General features: G+C 47.1%; 1 protein-coding gene across 1 annotated transcript; it reads right to left on the bottom strand.

The window, feature by feature from the left end:
• Positions 1 to 19082: 19082 nt before the first annotated feature.
• LOC119286648 (non-specific lipid-transfer protein 2P-like) lies at positions 19083 to 19552 on the bottom strand. The gene has a single exon (XM_037566097.1). It carries the CDS (start codon positions 19500 to 19502, stop codon positions 19161 to 19163), a length of 342 nt encoding a protein of 113 aa, XP_037421994.1. The 5' UTR covers positions 19503 to 19552; the 3' UTR covers positions 19083 to 19160.
• Positions 19553 to 20617: the final 1065 nt, after the last annotated feature.

The following is a 20617-nucleotide window of genomic DNA, read 5'->3' on the forward strand; positions in this document are numbered from 1 at the left end:
ATATTGTCTCGAGTGTTGTGTCTGTCCTGGAGGGCAATCCACAAGAAAACATGGTACTTGTGCAGTATGATCCTGTCCCAGATATATTTAGCTGTCGGACAAAGCTTCCCTCGGAAAGTGAACAGCTTGTAGAAGTATGCGGTGGTAACAGAATTGTCTCCCAGAAGAGGCACTCTGGCGTCTGGCGTACCTTCGTGTAGCTGCACATTACTCAAGAACGCAGACATGACCTCAAGCTCCTGTGTTGCTATGGAAGAGAGGTTTGGATGTAGTTGAATGTTCCATTGCCCATCTGTAAACTGAGAAGCATCTGTGCAGAATTTGGATGTGGAGAAGGAGAAAAGAGTCGGGAAGCATGTCATGAGTCGACCACACTCGAGCCAATGGTCGTTCCAGAAGGCAGTACCCTGTCCCTGTCCCCAACCTTGCATTTGGTAGCCTCCATAACCACACGCAAGGTGGATTTGAAGCCTCTCTAGATAGCGGTGTCCCGATGTTGTGAAGACCAGGCGATTTCCTTGTGACAGTATGTGTGTGCAAACCAACTGTAGCATGGAGCGTCGCACTGTTGCAAGATCTTAGCCATGAACTGAAGGAAATATGCCCTAGAGGCAATAATAAAGTTATTATTTATTTCCTTATAATCATGATAAATGTTTATTATTCATGCTAGAATTGTATTAACCGGAAACGTAATACATGTGTGAATACATAGACAAACAGAGTGTCACTAGTATGCCTCTACTTGACTAGCTCATTAATCAAAGATGGTTATGTTTCCTAACCATAGACAAAATAGTTGTTATTTGATTAATGGGATCACATCATTAGTTGAATGATCTGATTGACATGACCCATTCCATTAGCTTAGCACCCGATCGTTTAGTATGTTGCTATTGCTTTCTCCATGACTTATACATGTTCCTATGACTATGAGATTATGCAACTCCCGTTTACCGGAGGAACACTTTGGGTACTACCAAACGTCACAACGTAACTGGGTGATTGTAAAGGAGTACTACAGGTGTCTCCAAAGGTAGATGTTGGGTTGACGTATTTCGAGATTAGGATTTGTCACTCCGATTGTCGGAGAGGTATCTCTGGGCCCTCTCGGTAATGCACATCACATAAGCCTTGCAAGCATTACAACTAATATGTTAGTTGTGAGATGATGTATTACGGAACGAGTAAAGAGACTTGCTGGCAACAAGATTGAACTAGGTATTGGAATACCGACCATCGAATCTCGGGCAAGTAACATACCGATGACAAAGGGAATAACGTATGTTGTTATGCGGTCTGACCGATAAAGATCTTCGTAGAATATGTAGGAGCCAATATGGGCATCCAGGTCCCGCTATTGGTTATTGACCGAAGACGTGTCTCGGTCATGTCTACATTGTTCTCGAACCCGTAGGGTCCGCACGCTTAAGGATACGATGACAGTTATATTATGAGTTTATGCATTTTGATGTACCAAAGATAGTTCGGAGTCCCAGATGTGATCACGGACATGACGAGGAGTCCCGAAATGGTCGAGACATAAAGATTAATATATTGGAAGCCTATGTTTGGATATCGAAAGTGTTCCGGGTGAAATCGGGATTTTACCGGAGTACGGGGAGGTTACCGAAACCCCCCCGGGAGCTATATGGGCCCTAGTGGGCCTTAGTGGAAAAGAGAAGGGGCAGCCCAAGATGGGCCGCGCGCCTCCCCCCTCCCCTAGTCCTATTAGGACAAGGAGAGGTGGCCGGCCCCCCTCTCTCTTTTCCCCCTCCGCGAATCCTATTCCAACTAGGATTGGGGGGGGGGAATCCTACTCCCAGAGGGAGTAGGACTCTCCTGGCGCGCCCTCCTTGGCCAGCCAGCCTTCCCCCCTTTAGTCCTTTATATACAGAGGCAGGGACACCCCAGAGACAGACAAGTTGATCCACGTGATCTATTCCTTAGCCGTGTGCGGCGCCCCCAGCCACCATAATCCTCGATAATACTGTAGCGGAGTTTAGGCGAAGCCCTGCTGCTGTAGTACATCAAGATCGTCACCACGCCGTCGTGCTGACGGAACTCTTCCCCGACACTTTGCTGGATCGGAGTCTGGGGATCGTCGTCGAGCTGAATGTATGCTCGAACTCGGAGGTGCCGTAGTTTCGGTGCTTGATCGGTCGGATCGTGAAGACGTACGACTACATGAACCAAACGCTTCCGTTGTTGATCTACTAGGTATGTAGATCACACTCCCCCCCTCGTTGCTATGCATCACATGATCTTGCGTGTGCGTAGGAATTTTTTTGAAATTACTACGAAACCCAACAGTGGTATCAGAGCCTAGGTTTTATATGTTGATGTTATATGCACGAGTAGAACACAAGTGAGTTGTGGGCGATATAAGTCATACTGCCTACCAGCATGTCATACTTTGGTTCGGCGGTATTGTTGGATGAAGCGGCCCAGACCAACATTACGCGTACGCTTACGCGAGACCGGTTCTCCCGACGTGCTTTGCACAGAGGTGGCTTGTGTGTGACAGTTTCTCCAACTTTAGTTGAACCAAGTATGGCTACGCCCGGTCCTTGCGAAGGTTAAAACGGAGTCAAATTGACAAACTATCGTTGTGATTTTGATGCGTAGGTGAGATTGGTTCTTACTTAAGCCCGTAGCAGCCACGTAAAACTTGCAACAACAAAGTAGAGGACGTCTAACTTGTTTTTGCAGGGCATGTTGTGATGTGATATGGTCAAGAGATGATGCTGAATTTTATTGTATGAGATGATCATATTTTGTAACTGAGTTATCGGCAACCGGCAGGAGCCATATGGTTGTCGCTTTATTGTATGAAATGCAATCGCGATGTAATGCTTTACTTTATCACTAAACGGTAGCGATAGTCGTAGAAGCACAAGCTTGGCGAGACGACAACGATGCTACGATGGAGATCAAGGTGTCACGCCGATGACGATGGTGATCACGACGGTGCTTCGGAGATGGAGATCACAAGCACAAGATGATGATGGCCATATCATATCACTTATATTGATTGCATGTGATGTTTATCTTTTATGCATCTTATCTTGCTTTGATTGACGATAGCATTATAAGATGATCTCTCACTAAATTATCAAGTAGTGTTCTCCCTGAGTATGCACCATTGCGAAAGTTCTTCGTGCTGAGACACCACGTGATGATCGGGTGTGATAGGTTCTATGTTAAAATACAACGGGTGCAAAACAGTTGCACACGCGGAATACTCAGGTTATACTTGACGAGCCAAGCCTATACAGATATGGCCTCGGAACACGGAGACCAAAAGGTCGAGCGTGAATCATATAGTAGATATGATCAACATAATGATGTTCACCAATGAAACTACTCCATCTCACGTGATGATCGGACATGGTTTAGTTGATTTGGATCACGTAATCACTTAGAGAATTAGAGGGATGTCTATCTAAGTGGGAGTTCTTTAAGTAAATTAACTGAACTTAAATTTATCATGAAACTTAGTACCTGATAGTATCTTGCTTGTGTATGTTTGATTGTAGATAGATGGCTCGTGCTGTTGTTCCGTTGAATTTTAATGCGTTCCTTGAGAAAGCAAAGTTGAAAGATGATGGTAGCAATTACACGGACTGGGTCCGTAACTTGAGGATTATCCTCATTGCTGCACAGAAGAATTACATCCTGGAAGCACCGCTGGGTGCCAGGCCTGCTGCTGGAGCAACGCCGGATGTTATGAACGTCTGGCAGAGCAAAGCTGATGACTACTCGATAGTTCAGTGTGCCATGTTTTACGTCTTAGAATCGGGACTCCAACGACGTTTTGAACGTCATGGAGCATATGAGATGTTCCAGGAGTTGAAGTTAATATTTCAAGCAAATGCCCGGATTGAGAGATATGAAGTCTCCAATAAGTTCTATAGCTGCAAGATGGAGGAGAACAGTTCTGTTAGTGAGCATATACTCAAAATGTCTAGTTATAATAATCACTTGATTCAATTGGGAGTTAATCTTCCAGATGATTGCATCATTGACAGAATTCTCCAATCACTGCCACCAAGCTACAAGAGCTTCGTGATGAACTATAATATGCAAGGGATGAATAAGACTATTCCCGAGCTCTTCGCGATGCTGAAAGCTGCGGAGGTAGAAATCAAGAAGGAGCATCAAGTGTTGATGGTCAACAAGACCACTAGTTTCAAGAAAAAGGGCAAAGGAAAGAAGAAGGAGAACTTCAAAAAGAACGGCAAGCAAGTTGCTACTCAAGAGAAGAAACCCAAACCTGGACCTAAACCTGAAACTGAGTGCTTCTATTGCAAGCAGACTGGTCACTGGAAGCGGAACTGCCCCAAGTATTTGGCGGATAAGAAGGATGGTAAGGTGAACAAAGGTATATGTGATATACATGTTATTGATGTGTACCTTACTAATGCTCGCAGTAGCACCTGGGTATTTGATACTGGTTCTGTTGCTAATATTTGCAACTCGAAACAGGGACTACGGATTAAGCGAAGATTAGCTAAGGACGAGGTGACGATGCGCGTGGGAAACGGTTCCAAAGTCGATGTGATCGCAGTCGGCACGCTACCTCTACATCTACCTTCGGGATTAATATTAGACCTAAATAATTGTTATTTGGTGCCAGCGTTAAGCATGAACATTATATCTGGATCTTGTTTGATGCAAGACGGTTATTCATTTAAATCAGAGAATAATGGTTGTTCTATTTATATGAGTAATATCTTTTATGGTCATGCACCCTTGAAGAGTGGTCTATTCTTGTTGAATCTCGATAGTAGTAACACACATATTCATAATGTTGAAGCCAAAAGATGCAGAGTTGATAATGATAGTGCAACTTATTTGTGGCACTGCCGTTTAGGTCATATCGGTGTAAAGCGCATGAAGAAACTCCATACTGATGGACTTTTGGAACCACTTGATTATGAATCACTTGGTACTTGCGAACCGTGCCTCATGGGCAAGATGACCAAAACACCGTTCTCCGGTTCTATGGAGAGAGCAACAGATTTGTTGGAAATCATACATACAGATGTATGTGGTCCGATGAATATTGAGGCTCGTGGCGGATATCGTTATTTTCTCACCTTCACAGATGATTTGAGCAGATATGGGTATATCTACTTAATGAAACATAAGCTGAAACATTTGAAAAGTTCAAAGAATTTCAGAGTGAAGTTGAAAATCATCGTAACAAGAAAATAAAGTTTCTACGATCTGATCATGGAGGAGAATATTTGAGTTACGAGTTTGGTGTACATTTGAAAAATTGTGGAATAGTTTCGCAACTCACGCCACCCGGAACACCACAGCGTAATGGTGTGTCCGAACGTCGTAATCGTACTTTACTAGATATGGTGCGATCTATGATGTCTCTTACTGATTTACCGCTATCGTTTTGGGGATACTCTCTAGAGACGGCCGCATTCACGTTAAATAGGGCACCATCAAAATCCGTTGAGACGACGCCTTATGAACTATGGTTTGGCAAGAAACCAAAGTTGTCGTTTCTAAAAGTTTGGGGCTGCAATGCTTATGTGAAAAAACTTCAACCTGATAAGCTCGAACCCAAATCGTATAAATGTGTCTTCATAGGATATCCAAAGGAGACTATTGGATACACCTTCTATCACAGATCCGAAGGCAAGACTTTTGTTGCTAAGTTCGGAAATTTTCTAGAGAAGGAGTTTCTCTCGAAAGAAGTGAGTGGGAGGAAAGTAGAACTTGACGAGGTAACTGTACCTGCTCCCTTATTGGAAAGTAGTACATCACAGAAAACTGTTTCTGTGACACCTACACCAGTTAGTGAGGAAGCTAATGATAATGATCATGAAACTTCAGAACAAGATACTACTGAACCTCGTAGATCAACCAGAGTAAGATCCGCACCAGAGTGGTACGGTAATCCCGTTCCAGAAGTCATGCTACTAGATCATGATGAACCTACGAACTATGAAGAAGCGATGGTGAGCCCAGATTCCGCAAAGTGGCTTGAAGCCATGAAATCTGAGATGGGATCCATGTATGAGAACAAAGTATGGACTTTGGTTGACTTGCCCGATGATCGGCAAGCAATTGAGAATAAAATGGATCTTCAAGAAGAAGACCGACGCTGACGATAATATTACTGTCTACAAAGCTCGACTTGTCGCAAAAGGTTTTCGGCAAGTTCAAGGGATTGACTACGATGAGACCTTCTCACCCGTAGCGATGCTTAAGTCTGTCCGAATCATGTTAGCAATTGCCGCATTTTATGATTATGAAATTTGGCAGATGGATGTCAAAACTGCATTCCTGAATGGATTTCTGGAAGAAGAGTTGTATATGATGCAACCAGAAGGTTTTGTCGATCCAAAGGGAGCTAACAAAGTGTGCAAGCTCCAGCGATCCATTTATGGACTGGTGCGAGCCTCTCGGAGTTGGAATAAACGTTTTGATAGTGTGATCAAGCATTTGGTTTTATACAGACTTTTGGAGAAGCCTGTATTTACAAGAAAGTGAGTAGGAGCTCTGTAGCATTTCTGATATTATATGTGGATGACATATTACTAATTGGAAATGATGTAGAATTTCTAGATAGCATAAAGGGATACTTGAATAAAAGTTTTTCAATGAAAGACCTCGGTGAAGCTGCTTACATATTAGGCATTAAGATCTATAGAGATAGATCAAAACGCTTAATTGGACTTTCACAAACCACATACCTTGACAAAATTTTGAAGAAGTTCAAAATGGATCAAGCAAAGAAAGGGTTCTTGCCTGTGTTACAAGGTATGAAGTTGAAGAAGACTCAATGCCCGACCACTGCAAAAGATAGAAAGAATATGAAAGATGTTCCCTATGCATCAGCCATAGGATCTATCATGTATGCAATGCTGTGTACCACACCTGATGTGTGCCTTGCTATAAGTCTAGCAAGGAGGTACCAAAGTAATCCAGGAATAGATCACTGGACAGCGGTCAAGAACATCCTGAAATACCTGAAAAGGACTAAGGATATGCTTCTCGTATATGGAGGTAACAAAGAGCTCATCGTAAAAGGTTATGTTGATGCAAGCTTTGACACTGATCCGGACGATTCTAAATCGCAAACCGGATACGTGTTTACATTAAACGGTGGAGCTGTCAGTTGGTGCAGTTCTAAACAAAGCGTTGTAGCGGGATCTACATGTGAAGCGGAGTACATAGCTGCTTCGGAAGCAGCAAATGAAGGAGTCTGGATGAAGGAGTTCATATCCGATCTAGGTGTCATACCTAGTGCATCGGGTCCAATGAAAATCTTTTGTGACAATACTGGTGCAATTGCCTTGGCAAAGGAATCTAGATTTCACAAGAGAACCAAGCACATCAAGAGACGCTTCAATTCCATCCGGGATCTAGTCCAGGTGGGAGACGTAGAGATTTGCAAGATACATACGGATCTGAATATTGCAGACCCGTTGACTAAGCCTCTTCCACGAGCAAAACATGATCAGCACCAAGGCTTCATGGGTGTTAGAATCATTACTGTGTAATCTAGATTATTAACTCTAGTGCAAGTGGGAGACTGAAGGAAATATGCCCTAGAGGCAATAATAAAGTTATTATTTATTTCCTTATAATCATGATAAATGTTTATTATTCATGCTAGAATTGTATTAACCGGAAACATAATACATGTGTGAATACATAGAGAAACAGAGTGTCACTAGTATGCCTCTACTTGACTAGCTCATTAATCAAAGATGGTTATGTTTCCTAACCATAGACAAAGTAGTTGTTATTTGATTAATGGGATCACATCATTAGTTGAATGATCTGATTGACATGACCCATTCCATTAGCTTAGCACCCGATCGTTTAGTATGTTGCTATTGCTTTCTCCATGACTTATACATGTTCCTATGACTATGAGATTATGCAACTCCCGTTTACCGGAGAAACACTTTGGGTACCACCAAACGTCACAACGTAACTGGGTGATTATAAAGGAGTACTACAGGTGTCTCCAAAGGTAGATGTTGGGTTGGCGTATTTCGAGATTAGGATTTGTCACTCCGATTGTCGGAGAGGTATCTCTGGGCCCTCTCGGTAATGCACATCACATAAGCCTTGCAAGCATTACAACTAATATGTTAGTTGTGAGATGATGTATTACGGAATGAGTAAAGAGACTTGCCGGCAACAAGATTGAACTAGGTATTGGAATACCGACGATCGAATCTCGGGCAAGTAACATACCGATGACAAAGGGAACAACGTATGTTGTTATGCGGTCTGACCGATAAAGATCTTCGTAGAATATGTAGGAGCCAATATGGGCATCCAGGTCCCGCTATTGGTTATTGATCGAAGACGTGTCTCGGTCATGTCTACATTGTTCTCGAACCCGTAGGGTCCGCACGCTTAAGGATACGATGACAGTTATATTATGAGTTTATGCATTTTGATGTACCAAAGATAGTTCGGAGTCCCAGATGTGATCACGGACATGACGAGGAGTCTCGAAATGGTCGAGACATAAAGATTGATATATTGGAAGCCTATGTTTGGATATCGAAAGTGTTCCGGGTGAAATCGGGATTTTACCGGAGTACCGGGAGGTTACCGAAACCCCCCCGGGAGCTATATGGGCCCTAGTGGGCCTTAGTGGAAAAGAGAAGGGGCAGACCAAGATGGGCCGCGTGCCTCCCCCCTCCCCTAGTCCTATTAGGACAAGGAGAGGTGGCCAGCCCCCCTCTCTCTTTTCCCCCTCCGCGAATCCTATTCCAACTAGGATTGGGGGGGGGGGGAATCCTACTCCCAGAGGGAGTAGGACTCTCCTGGCGCGCCCTCCTTGGCCAGCCTGCCTTCCCCCCTTTAGTCCTTTATATACAGAGGCAGGGACACCCCAGAGACAGACAAGTTGATCCACGTGATCTATTCCTTAGCCGTGTGCGGCGCCCCCAGCCACCATAATCCTCGATAATACTGTAGCGGAGTTTAGGCGAAGCCCTGCTGCTGTAGTACATCAAGATCGTCACCACGCCGTCGTGCTGACGGAACTCTTCCCCGACACTTTGCTGGATCGGAGTCCGGGGATCGTCATCGAGCTGAACGTGTGCTCGAACTCGGAGGTGCCGTAGTTTCGGTGCTTGATCGGTCGGATCGTGAAGACGTACGACTACATGAACCAAACGCTTTCGTTGTTGATCTACTAGGTATGTAGATCACACTCCCCCCCTCGTTGCTATGCATCACATGATCTTGCGTGTGCGTAGGAAATTTTTTGAAATTACTACGAAACCCAACATGAACTTGCAGACAAGGGCCCTGTTGTGTGCTGCAAGGTCTCTTACCCCCAATCCTCCATGCTCTTTTGGCAATGTGACCACTTCCCAAGCGACTACGCATTGTCCTTCCTTTGCCTGGTTCTTTCCATGCCATAGGAAGCCCCTTAGGATTTGTTCAACCTTGTCCAACGATTGTTGTGGCCATAGAAAACAGCCCATGAAATAACTAAGGATCGCTGCCAAGACTGCATTAACCAAAGTGAGACGCCCCCCCTAAGACAGAAAAGTTGCAAGCCAGCCAGACAGTCGCTTGTCCACTTTGTGTATCACCGGCATCAACAGGCCATGTGTGATCTTGTTGAGAGAGAGGGGTAATCCCAGGTACGTGCATGGGAAAGCTGTCACTTGACATTGCAGAACATCTGCAATACTGTGACAAGTCTATAGGTCAAGGCATACTGGCATGAGAGTGCTCTTGTGATAATTGATCTTAAGTCCCGTGAAATCACTGAAAGCCTGTAGAATCCGTTTGATAACACGTGCTTGCTGGATGTCCCCTTGCATTAAAATCAATGTGTCGTCCGCGTACTGCAGGATCGAGAAGGGGCCATCGCCTCCAAGTGGGTGCATAAGGTTCCCCGCTTGGTGCTCCCTTTTGCAGAGCTGTTGCAAAACATCGACTGTCGGGATGAAGAGGTAAGGAGAGAGGGCATCCCCCTGCCTTAAACCGCTTCTTGAAACGATCCTCTCCCCAAAAGATCCATTGATTATTATCTTGGACGAGCTAGTTGTTAGGATATCATGTATCCATCGGACCCATCTGCTTCCAAAACCTCTGGCTGCAAGGATGAGCTTCAGAGCATCCCAGCTGACACTGTCAAACGCTTTCTGGAAATCTAACTTGAGCGCTAGCATTGGCCTTCTCCTCTTCTTTACCTTCTGAACCAACTCGGCTGCCAGTGCAATTTTTTTTGCTATGCATCTTCCAGGCAGAAAACCAGACTGTAGAGGGTGTATGAGGCTTGTAATGAAATGTTGTAGTCGGACTGCTAGAACCTTTGTTGCAAGCTTGGGTACACTGTGGACCAAAGCAATGGGCCTAAAATCCCTAATATCCGTTGGGTTCTCTTTCTTCAGTAGTAACACGATATTGGTAGTGTTGATGCCGCTCAGATCAGTGCCATGGTCATAGAAAGCTTGGAAAAACCTCATTAAGTCCTCCTTTAGTAGCCCAATGAAGCTCTTGTAGAACTCAGTAGTGAAGCCGTCAGGCCCCGGGCTTTTATTAGTCAGAGCTTTCTGAATAACTATTGCAATTTCGGTCTAGGTGAAAGGCACTTCCAAAGCACTTAAATCAGCCTGGTCGTATAAGCTCCTGGGGTCCAAAGATGGCATTGACACCGATTGTCTGCCGAAAGATATCAGTGAAGAACTGAGTGGCAATTTGAAGCTTGTCCTGATCGCTGTAAAACTCTGTACCATCCTTAACTAGCAATTTAATTTTGTTTTTTCTGTGTTGACAGTTGGCGGCTGCGTGGAAAAACTTAGTGTTCTCATCTCCCAGGGTGTAGCCTCTTATTTTGGCTCTTCTCCTCTAAAAACTGTTTTGCCACAGAATAATTTGTTGTGCCTTGGAGTTGGCATGGTTCGTGAGAGAGGCCTCCAGCCTAGATAAAAGCCTTCTCTCCTCCACAGAGTCAAGGTACTGAACAACGTGTTTGCAGTTGGCTAGAGTGTCCTGCATGGGTGATTTCTTACGTTCCCAGGCCCTGATAGCGGCTCTTGTCCTTCTTAGTTTGAAACTAAGCAAAGTAGCGGCTGAGTCGAGTTGTCTGGTTTATGTTTCCCAACTTTGTGTTATCAGATTTCTGACTTCTGGGATGTGCAACCAGTGGTTCTCAAACCAGAAGAAAGAGCTTTTGGATGCCTCCCTTGAGAAATCCACACCAATGAGCACGTGATCTGAGGTTGTAGCAGAGAGGGCAGCAGCGGAGGTGTTGAGGAAACCTAGGTTCCATTCTGCGTTAACAAGCACTCTGTTGAGCTTTACCAGAGTTGGCTCCGCTCTCTTGTTGGACCAGGTAAAGCTTCTGTTGGCAACTTCAATATCGTCAAGGGCATGGTCTCTGATCCATGCATTGAACCTGTCCATCAAGGCCCAATTCTTCCTTACTTGCAACTTCTCGTGCTCAAATCTGTACATGTTGAAGTCCCCTATGATGATCCAGGGCCCCATTACTTGCTCCGCTGTGTGGCTCATTACCGCAAAGAACTCATCCCTCTCAGCATCGTCACACGGGGCATACACAGTGGAGAGGACAAAGCTGTCGTTGTTGCTCCTGGACTAAAAACTTACAGATATGATGAATCTGTGCTTTAAAATCTCCGAGCCTGAGATGACATTGTCATCCCAAGCCAAGAGTAGGCCTCCAGTTGTTCCACTGGCCGACATGTATAAGAAGGATCTTTGAGTTCTGGGGAGGAAGGAGGGTGCCTTGATCGTGTCCACGACCTGCAATTTAGTCTCCTGCAGGCAAACAACACTTGGGCGACTAGCAAGTAGTCCATATTTGACCAAAGAGCATTTGTCAGAGTCACCAAGCCCTCTAACATTCCAATTAGCAATCCGCATGAAGGAAAAGAGAACACTTGACTAAAGGGGAAATGACCATGGTAGTGAGAGAAACCAGGGGAAAGGCTTGATTGTAATAAGTGAAGTGCTGCTCAGAAGAGCTTACAAAGTTTAGAATGCAAATGACAGTGGAAGGGAAACATGTAGCACGATGCAGATACATAGCCCAGCAGGACCAAACACTAGATGGATGAACTACGATACAATGCAGAAGCAGAAGTAAACAGCCCTTGGGGGAGGCTCTAACTAACATGCTACTGAACACCCTGGTAGACTTATCATGAGCAGATCCGGTTGACTCGAAGGAACCAGTGGCAGCACCTGACACATCAGAAGAGGACGAGCTTGCGTCCATGCAGATTGCCTCAAAGTTCATGTCGCAGCACCGGGCGAGCAGCTTGGCCTTGCCCCTGGTGAGAGACCTTGGGGTGCCCTGGAGCGGCAACTCGACGATCGAGGCTGCCTTGACGGTCTTGCTCTTCTTTCGACCCGAGGAGCGGTGGCGTCTGCCCTCCCCGGTAGCCGTGCCGACGGAAGCCTTGCATTTGGAGGCGCACTCGATAGGGTCGACGCGGATCCCGTCATACAGCTGCCAAATGCGCGGGCTCCGGCGGGGGGAGGCGACGTGGGCGCTTGGGGCTAGATCCGCCGCCACCTCTGCGGCCTCTGCCGCTGCCGTCGTAAGCGTGACCGACTGGGGTGGCCCCGGTGGTCCTTCTGGCATTGGGTGGGTGGCGGTAGCGGTCGCAGACAAGGGGTCCAGGAGCTGCAAGGTGGGTGGGTGGCTCTGTTGGTCGGCAGCGGTGGGTGGGAGGGATGGAGCACGACAGTTGCAGAAGCGAGTAGCAACTTCAACAGGCAGAACTGCGTAGGCTCTGTGCTGCATATCAATGCATGCGATAGGTGAGAGAAAGCCCACGGGCAACAAGCCAACTAGCGGGCCGGGCACGGGACGAATAGGCCTCATGCAAATCGGCCTAGTTATCATCACTTGATGGGCATGTGCCCTAATCTGGGCTAAGGATCTGTTTAGCCTAGGGAAGCGATTCTCGCCCGCGAGCGAAAGCAGAGGCCCAACATCAGGGATCAACGAGTTCGGGATGAAAGCTTTGGGTGGATGGCTGCAATCGATAGAAGGTAGCAGGGGCAGTGTGCGGGAACAAAATTCTCCTGAGAGGGTTTTAGGCCAGAGCTTAAAGATGATGGATCTGCAAGTGTGGTGTTCGATCTTTCCCAGAGTGAGATCAAAGCAAAGGAAGTGGGTGTGGTTCATGTTGGCTGGACTGACCACAACAATGCCAGAGGCCGTGCGATTGTTACTCATCTTGACAGAGAAGGTGAAGCTTAGGGTGTCGGCATCGAAGACGGCCTTGACATGTGGCCGCCTGACCTCAGTGCCGAGGAGGACGGATTTGCATCTTAGATGCTATCGATGCCTATCCTACAGCCACTGGCACAAGGATTGTAGAGACCCCGTTGTCCGCTGGCTCTGCCGACAGGTGGGCCATGTGGTATCCCAATGCCACTCCTAACGCGGCCCATCGTCTTCGCGCGCTGCCCCCTGACCTCCTTATAACACGACGGCCATGCCTCCCGCTCTCCCAAGCCCTCCAGCCCGCTCTGCTCCTTCAAGCTCTCTTGTCCTGCTTCCTCCCGAGCCCACACCTCTCAACCCCATGGGACCTGTCGCCCGAGGCTGCCCCACCTCCCTGGATGTGCACTACCCACTTCTTCCAGATCAGAATGCCCTAGTTTGACCCATCAACATCTCTCCTCCCATGTCCGGCTTTCTTCCATGGCTTAAACGCCTCTTCGCGGATCGGCTCAACATCATAGATGTCCGGTTCACCGGGTGCGCCACTGGCACTGTGTTTGTAGTCTTTCTTCGAGAGGCGGAGCAAGTGGCCGCCATGAGAGCCAACCTGCTGATGCCTGATACTCATAGGGTTGACATCCTTCCACACAATGCCGGGGACAATTCCTTTACCTTCTCCTTCCGCCACATAGTGAGCCTATCCCTAGAGAAGATGCCACTCGAGCTATGGGATCGCAGAGGGGTCTCATCCAGCGTGGCTCGCTTTGCTAGCCTGCTAGGGTGAGCCATGCCTGTCTGCACGGGAATGACTTCTCCAGCATTCTTGTCCTCGTCAAAGTCAAAGCTCTCCAACACATCCCACATCACCTCGCTTTCCACCGCATCGATGGCGCCGACATATATGCCGGCGTCGTCATTAACGAAGTCTGGGACGTGGCACACACGCTGGGCTCGCACTCCTCCCCACCCCTCCATCCCAACAGTCACCACCACCCCGACAACGGTGACCACGGTCCGACCCGTCGGATCAGGCGTGGGCATGCCAACCCACGCGCCTCACGGGCAACTAACGAAACCATGGCTGACCGCGCCTTCTAAGCCTTCCAGTACCCCCACTTTGCCACGGTTGGCGATATCCTTGCCATGATCAAGCTTTCGGCTAAACCTAGGATCCGGAAGGTAGACACGTTCGTTATCCCCACCATTGATGAGGTGGCACACGAAGACGAGGACCGGCTTTGGCTCACAATCAATTGAGCTCTCCAATTGAAATTTGGTCACCCAATTTTGTTCGGGTCAATAATTTCTCAAAGCTCTCTCATTCAATTCTTTTATACTAGACTTTATGCCTTCTAATTTTTAAGGCCTCGCAATTAGTTGGGGTCTTTAATTTAAAATTAATTCACTCAATTTTCACTGGTACAACAATTTCTCAGGGAGCTCTTCCATTCAATTATTTTAATTCACTAAGTCTCTAATTTTGAAGCTCTTCAATTCGATTGAGGTATTCAATTATGGATTTCGTGTACGATTTTGATCAGGCCAATCATTTTTTAAATCAATCAGCAGCAATCGGTCTATAATAATATATGATACTATAGTAACAATATAGTACATGCAGTTATGGACGCAGAAATTCCCCATATAAATGTGGGTTTCTTCGTGAATAACACAGAACCACATCGGGAGAGACCTCAAATCATCGAATTATATTGAAAAAAGACTCCATCACCCCCCCCCCCCGCCGCCGCCAAATTAAATATTTCATCAATTCTAAAATATAAGAGGTATTAGTTTGAAAGTCAAATTCCTTTAACTTTGACCAAGCTCAGAGCCAAAAATGTCAACATCCACAACATTAAACAAAACAATATAGAAATTAATTTCAAGATGAATCTAATTATACCGATTTGGTATTATGGATTTTAATATATTTGTCTACAAATTTGATCGAACTTAGACAGGTTTGACTTTAAAAATATATAATACACCTTATATTTTGAAACAGAGTGAGTAATGTTTTTTAGAAAACCCAACAACACCAACGACACAGCAAAACACGTCCAACCCTTTTAGTCTATGGATGAAACGGAAGATTGAACAGATTACGGAATTGCCGAGAGCCGGGCCGGCCGGATACAAAATTGCGGTGTGCATCATGATCGCCCGGGCGTCAACGCGTGAGGATTCAGGCGTACGCATGGTGATTGGTGCTGCAGCCTCCGGCGTCTCTGTCGCCGCCTTTGACCTGTGTGCACGAGGTGTATGGAAGGACTATGCACGTACACGTATACGGGGGAATCGATCATGTTTTTTTTCTTTAAGACAAGGGAAATCGATCAATTTTATTTTTTTGGAGTCTGGGGAGTCGATCAAGTGTGCAATCACTTTTCTTAAGAGTTAAGAGCTTGTTCGGCAACTCTCCAGCGCCTGGAAATCCTCAAATCCAGCTCCTGGATCTCATTTCCAGCTTCCCAACGAAAATCACGGATTGGAAACACCGTTCGGCTACAGAACTTCTAAATCCAATGGCTAGTCCTGGGCTTGTAGCTGGCCGGCCCATTAAGCTCTTTTTTTTTGAAGATGTACACCCGAAGGCATACATTACTTGTCATCATAATAGTAACGATACAGAGATGATACACATACAAGCAACATAAGACAAGGAAGATACAAGCGGTTGTACTGCTGCATACCGCCATCGCCGCAACTGTCAATCACCCACGACCTTCACCGTCGCCGGAGAAGGAGAGCATCAGAAGCTGATTCACATCTTGTTGTTAAAGAAACCCCTAGCTAGGACGCTTTAACGAGCCGCGATAGCCACAAACCCCAGAAGGCTAGATCTAGGCCGATAAGGAACATGGCCGGAGGAGACCTCCAAGCCTCTTCAACGATAGATCCGGGGCCAGCGCCAACCCACCCTTCAACACACGGCCGGATCCTCCACCATCTCCCACAAATCCGCAAGAGCCAACACAGTCGCACTCCAAGAGCAACCCATCCCCGCCGATGTGCCAAGACGCAACGTCAGATCGAAGCCAGTCCAACAGCTTGGACTCCACAAGCCTCTCGCCGGTGCCAGCAACACCTCCGACGAGCAGGAGCACGGACTGGGAGACCATTATTCTAAAAAGAACCATCGACATCTGCTCCACCATGACACCGACAGAGGAAATATGAAAAAACTTAGAAAACTTAGGACTAAGCACACCTGAACGAGAAACTGGGGCTCCCCTCCCCCTCGTGATGAAGACAGCGATCGGAGGGGAAGGGGAGCGGCAGAAGCGCCGACGAACTTCCTGGATCTGGGAAACCGCCGTTGTTCGCAAGAGCGAGAGAGACGTGCGGGTATTCCATTAACCTTGTTTCTAGACTGGTAGGGAGGGAAGGGAGTCACTCCGGTCTTTTCTTCACTCGACGAAACATTTCCTTTCACTTCGCAGTGGCATCTCGCTGTAAATAACTCGAACTCCAACTTTTCCGATTTCTGGGATCCACGAAACACCAGCTCCCAGTTTTTGTACTACGACCCGTCTCAGATCCAGGAGCTAGCTTCCTAGAACCAGGTCATTCGGAACAGCTCCACTCGCAAATTCAAAGAAGCTGGAAGCTGGGCAGTTGCTGAACAGGTTGTGCAACCACCTTTTGTTTTGAGACAAAGTGTGCAACCACCTGTGTAGCGTACGTGACGTGAGCTGGGAAGCACACTATGTTGTGAGATTGGCAACAAAGCAACAATGAGTGCGTGCAGCCTGCTTCGGCCTAGTTCGGAGGTCTTAGTTTTCCTGGAAGGCTGACTCTGGGCCCGTTCGGAAGTGCTCCTGCTTCCCAAACGAGCCAACTTCTCACGTGAGCTGGGCGGGCTGGCTTCTTGCGGGAGCTGGACGAGCGTTTGGAGCAAAGCAAGCCAGACTTGGTGGGAGCTGTAGCGATAGGAAAACAAGAGCGAAGCAGGCCACATGGGACTGCAAAACGAATCGTGTTCTTGACTTGGCGATGGCATTCCTAGTAATTAAGCTAAACTTCTCCTCCGCCGTTTCGTGAAGGTGGGCTTGGGCAGCTTCTCAAATTTGCACTGGAGGCCGCCTCCACTTCTTGAAGCTGGCTTCGCGGAGCCGAAGCGTTTGGCCAGCTTCTCGCCTGCTTCCGAAGAAGCGCGGAGGAGGAGCACTTCCGAACGGGGCCTCCTGATGCACTAGTCTTGGGCCAACCTGATGCATAGGACCCTTTTTCTGGTAGTTACTCTTTTTTTGGACCTGTATTTTTATGCATTAGGGTTAGTTTATTGGGTTTAGCAACTGTTTGTCATGCAAGGACAAATGGGATGTGGTACAGTTCATGGGAAGCATGCGATAAACAAGTGACAGATTACAAAAACAGCTATCATAGAGGGTTTAAGAGTAGGTAGGCGGCAGATGATGCTTGCTCCAAGGCAGTGCACAAGCAAGCATGCAATGTTGAAGTTGGCAAGGCGGATCGATAATTTGGGGCTGAAAAACTTCATCATCATTGTCCAGTTTGTCGTGATTGCAGTGATATTTTATTTGTGTGATCGGTGTGTTCGTGTGTAAGATGTAGCTGATAAGCTCATCATGCAGGGTACAAGGTAAGCAGACCTCGCTGCCTGTATGCAACCAAGCAATGTGCAGTTGTATGAGCCTAACCAATGCGAGCAACCAAACACGATGTGTGAAGTCGTTGCTATGACACAGAGAAGCAATATACAGACAACCAATCAACATGCCTCAATCAGGCTGATCTGATATAAGTATGCAAAATGAAAAAAAAAACGATATGGATAACCAAAAGAGCATGAAGAGATATTACTGTGTACATGGATTAGATTACACGACGCGACCAAACCATCGAACGACGCACCTGCTCGACACACGCCATTGAAGTACCGAATTGGTCTGGAAGTATCTAACTTATGGCCTGTGTGGGCGATGGAGGACAATTTCCACCTGTTTGTACGATTCCCACTGGCTCAAGAGTTATACCGTGCCTTATCTTCAGTTTGGAACCTCCCTAGTCTGAATGGTATTTTAAACACTGGGCGAGAGTGGCTTCTTCAGATCCTTGAGCCTCTTGATGATATTCAGAAATGTATGCTTTTGATGACATTTTGGAGGAGCTGGTATGTGAGGAATGAATTAGTACATAACAAACCTGCACCTCCGGTGGTGGTGTCCTGCAGATTTCTTCAGAGTTATCTTGACTCCTTGATTGGGATTAAGCTGAACTCCAACACTGATCCGCACAAAGGAAAAGCAGTAATGACATATTATGCTCCCGGCAACTCAAACAGCGAGTCCGTGGACGAAGCAACGACGGGGTGGTGTACTCCTGCAAGTGGCTGGGTAAAACTAAATTCTGACAGAGCTTTTGTCTCGGAGGGGGAGGCTGGTGCAGGGGTGATGTTGAGAGATGAGTTGGGAACTATCATCTTCTCAGCTTGTAGGAAGTTGTACTCTTGTCGGGACGCGCTTGAAGCAGAACTTTGCGCATGTATGCAAGGACTCTCGCTGGCTCTACAGATGAGTGATCTGCCTATCAATATCGGGTTGGATTCTTCCATTGCAGTCTCGCTCATACAGTGCAAAGGGGAGGATAGATCTATTTATGCGTCTATTGTTAGAGAAATTAAGTACCTTAAAGGTCTTCGTTTATTTGTATTGCTCATGTTTCTCGCTGTCAGAATAAAGCTAGTGATAGTTTGGCTAGATTTGCTAGAACTGAGAATAGGACCATGACATGGTTGGGATCAGGTCCTGCTGAGGTGGTAGAAGTTGCAAACAAAGATTGTATGACCACTATTATTGAGTAATACAAGTTGTTTTCCCGAAAAAAACGAAGTACATTTTTGCTCAAAAAATATAAGTACGGGCCTGAGACGTCACATTATACAGTTCATACATACTTCGCGCCAGCGTCGGCCGCCTGGCTAGCAGCTCGGAACGGCGACGTGGTATGCGACGATGGCCCTGTGGGCGGTGGGACTGCCAATATACCCACCGTACGCAGGGTTGCGCGCGTACTGGCAGAAGCATCCCTGCTGCGCCCGCAGGCTCGAGCAGCACGACGCCGACGGCGCCGCCCCGCTGATGATCGCCGCCGCGCACACCATCAGCTGCCCATCGTTGCAATGCGCCGTCGACGCCCTGCCCGACCCCGACTTGGCTCTGCCCGAGGTCGACATCACCGCCGCCACCACCGCGGCGACGACCAGCGCGGCCGCCACCACGCACGTCGCCACACGTGCCTTCCCCATGGCCTTCTGCATCATCTGTGCAACCGTGCGTGCGTACAGAGCCAACAATTATATTAACTGGCCCGTCCAACTCAAGTGCGCAGCATGATGGTGAAACTGGGAGTTGCGGCGTTCGTGCTACTTATAGGCTCTGGAAGCGAGTGCACGTACTTTACTTTGCATTGATATTCTCTCTTTTAGCGATGAAACTTCAGCATCGTCTCAAGCGGTCCTCTTTCTGCATCCAGTCGACAAAATTAAGCCACTGCACTAATCAGGATGTAACTGCCTTGGTATTGACATTCCCATGATTTTGTTGGATCGTTGCCCGGCAGACACCAATAAAAGGCAGTTAATTGGCTGCCGAACAAACAAACTTCGTTGATAAATGCTCAGGTTACAATCGGCCATAACAACTTGAGAAACAGCTTCAGACATTTTTCAGTACGAGCGAGAAATGCAATGCTAGGGTTTAACCGAACAAGCCCAAAGGCCTTGTTTGGTTAGGATACAATTCACATGGATCGTTAGGGATCACAGCCAGATCCACGTGGTGTTCTGTAAGGTTCTCATCTATATCTTCATGGAAATTCGAATCAAGTTCTTACAATTGGATCTCAGAGAGGGGAATTGAAGGGGAGAGGAAGAAGAACACGCTTTCTAGCTGGCCATCGTGCCATTTGCCTTTTGCCAAGTCTAGAAGCAGAGAGGGGAAAGGTACTTAAGGGGTTACAAGGCCTAAGGCCCATTCAGGGCCCGCAAGCCGAGCGGGCAGACGAGGCTTGCGTATGGGCCTGACTCTTGACTGTGCTTCCTCTTGCCGCTCTATTGTACCCGTGCCGCTGACAATCTTCCCCTGTTGAGATGCGGCTTGCCCCCAAGCCGGCGCCCTGGGAAACATTTGCTTCAGAGTTTCCAGATCCTCCCACGTAGCCAGTTTAGTTGAACCATTAGACCATTGGACCAGTACTTGCAATACTCGTTTAGCGTCACGCATCACCACACGTCGCTGAAGAATTAACGCAGGGATCTGCAGATGAGCCTCTGGTGGCGGCAGCGACCGCAGGATTTGCTGATCGGGCTTGAGAACCTTACGCAGCAGGGATACATGGAACACAGGGTGGACTTTACTAGATGCAGGCAAATCCAGG

Source organism: Triticum dicoccoides, chromosome 1A (genome assembly GCF_002162155.2).
Source record: "Triticum dicoccoides isolate Atlit2015 ecotype Zavitan chromosome 1A, WEW_v2.0, whole genome shotgun sequence".
Lineage (NCBI taxonomy): Eukaryota > Viridiplantae > Streptophyta > Magnoliopsida > Poales > Poaceae > Triticum > Triticum dicoccoides.

Bases quoted from the DNA above. Each gene is read 5' to 3' on its own strand.
- LOC119286648 (XM_037566097.1), bottom strand. From the start codon at position 19,502: ATGATGCAGAAGGCCATGGGGAAGGCACGTGTGGCGACGTGCGTGGTG.